General features: G+C 49.0%; 1 protein-coding gene across 1 annotated transcript; it reads right to left on the bottom strand.

The window, feature by feature from the left end:
- Nucleotides 1–639: 639 nt before the first annotated feature.
- LOC148205724 (uncharacterized) lies at nucleotides 640–2,091 on the bottom strand. Its single transcript, XM_088105116.1, has one exon. The coding sequence runs from the start codon at nucleotides 2,089–2,091 to the stop codon at nucleotides 640–642; it is 1,452 nt and encodes a 483-aa protein (XP_087961242.1).

The raw sequence follows: 2,091 nt of genomic DNA, 5'->3' as shown, positions 1-2,091 counted from the left end.
CGCCTTCACCAAGATCTGATGGTAGCCTGATCTCAAGTCAATCTTGGAAAACACAGTGGCTCCATGCAATTGATCCAACAGATCATCAATCCTAGGCAACGGATACTTGTTCTTGATCGTGAGTTTGTTCAGTTGCCTATAATCAACACATAATCTGGAGCTGCCATCCTTCTTCTTCACCAACAAGACTGGTGCACCCCAAGGTGAGACACTGGGCCTAATGAACTGCTTCTCTAGCAGCTCCTCAATCTGTTTCTTCAATTCTGCTAACTCTGCTGGCGCCATTCGGTACGGGGCTATAGAAATTGGTCCTGATCCGGAGACCAAGTCTATAGAAAACTCTACCTCTCTCGGAGGAGGTAGGCCAGGAACTTCTTCAGGGAATACGTCCATAAAATCCTCCACAACCCGAAGATCCACACTCTGATTTCCCGGAGTTGAAAGGTTTGGATCCTGAACTCCGTCCATGTAAGACATGATTAGGAAACAACAAGCACCCTCTATAAGGTCTTGTCTCAACACCCCAAGTGACAGGGGCATGTTCTCGTCTTCATCGGGGAATATCAGCTCCTTATTACCGCAGTCGATGAGTATGCGATTAGCAGATAGCCAATCCATTCCCAAGATCACCTCTAACCCCTACAAAGGTAAACAGATGAGGTTTACCTTGAATCGACGTCCCTCTACGACGATCGAACAACGGACACACATAGAAGACGTCCTGACTAACCCTGATGCTGGTGTAGACACCACTAGATCGACGTCTAACTCTTCTACCGACATACCCAATTTCTCAACACATGCCTCCGATATGAAGGAGTGTGTTGCCCCCGAATCAAAAAGCACTACACAAGGTACACCAAGAAGCAAACAACCACCGATGATGAGGTTACCTGAGCTGACTGCCTCTGATCCTGTCATGGCGTATACTCTGCCCACTGCCTGAGGTCTACCACCTCCCCTTGGTGGAGGCAAACGAGTCCTCTGCGCCTGCGGTCCTGACCCTGCTGTAGAGGTACAATTAGCAGCAATGTGTCCCTCTTTTCCGCAATTGAAACACTTCCTTGCACCATTAGTCAGAGGGCAGTTGTTCCGGTAATGAGGCCCTCCACAACCGAAACATTTAATGGTACTAGATGACCTCACTGGTCCTGGCTGCACTGATGACTGAGAGGATGAACCCCTAGACCCAGAAGAAAGAGATGGTCTAGTGTAAGGGGTCTTCCTAGTGCTAAGTCCACCACGTGACCCAGATGATCCCCCACTCTTAGCAGGCTGACTCTGTTGTCCCTCAGATTCCCTCTTCGTCTTCTCTAGATCACGGGCCATCTCCACCAGAGTCGGGAACTCTCTGATGCGTAACCCCTTCACAAGCAGCTTGATATCACTCCTCAAGCCATTTTCAAACTTCCTGCATTGCCACACCTCATCTACCGCCATAGTGTTGAAGCGGAGTAGATGTTTGAAACGGTCAGCATATTCTGATACTGTTTTGTTGCCCTGTACCAGCTCCAAGAATTCTACCTCTTTAGCAAATCTGACACTGTCAGGGAAGTACTCAGTGTAGAACTTGACCCTAAACAGCTCCCAAGTAATAGGAGTCTCACTCCCTTCCAATATCATCTTCATGCTGCTCCACCAGTGGCCAGCTTCCCCGGTCAACAGATATTGAGTGTAGGCCAGCTTCCTCTCATCAGGACACCCCTTAGCCTCATAGATTCTCTCCATGTCCCTAAACCAATGGTCAGCTTCATCAGGGCTGCATTTCCCAGTGAATCTGGCTGGGTGATGTTGGAGGAAATTTTCCAAACTCCACTCTTGTACAGGCACAGCGGAGGAGGAAGCACCTGGAGTGGCCCTGCCACTAGTCAACAATTCCATTAACTGCCTTTGAGTGTTCTCAGATGACACTCTAGCATTCTCAGCCGATATCTTAGCGACTTCCAGGTTTTGTAGTGCAATGGTGTTTTGCTGCACCAAAGAAGCATTTTGTTGCTGTAACGCCTGAAGCACCGCATTTAACATCTGATTAGAGTCAGATGGATCGGCCTGTGGGGGAGGAGGAGGAGGAGGAGGATGCCTAGGTGCCAT

The sequence above is a fragment of the Vigna umbellata genome, chromosome 1 (assembly GCF_029865625.1).
Source record: "Vigna umbellata cultivar VRB3 chromosome 1, Vumbellata_1.0, whole genome shotgun sequence".
Lineage (NCBI taxonomy): Eukaryota > Viridiplantae > Streptophyta > Magnoliopsida > Fabales > Fabaceae > Vigna > Vigna umbellata.
The sequence above is the reverse complement of the archived record's forward strand: the minus strand, read 5'-3'. Positions and strand labels throughout refer to the sequence as shown.

Coding starts and splice junctions, on each gene's coding strand:
- LOC148205724 (XM_088105116.1), bottom strand. CDS start 2,091: ATGGCACCTAGGCATCCTCCTCCTCCTCCTCCTCCCCCACAGGCCGAT.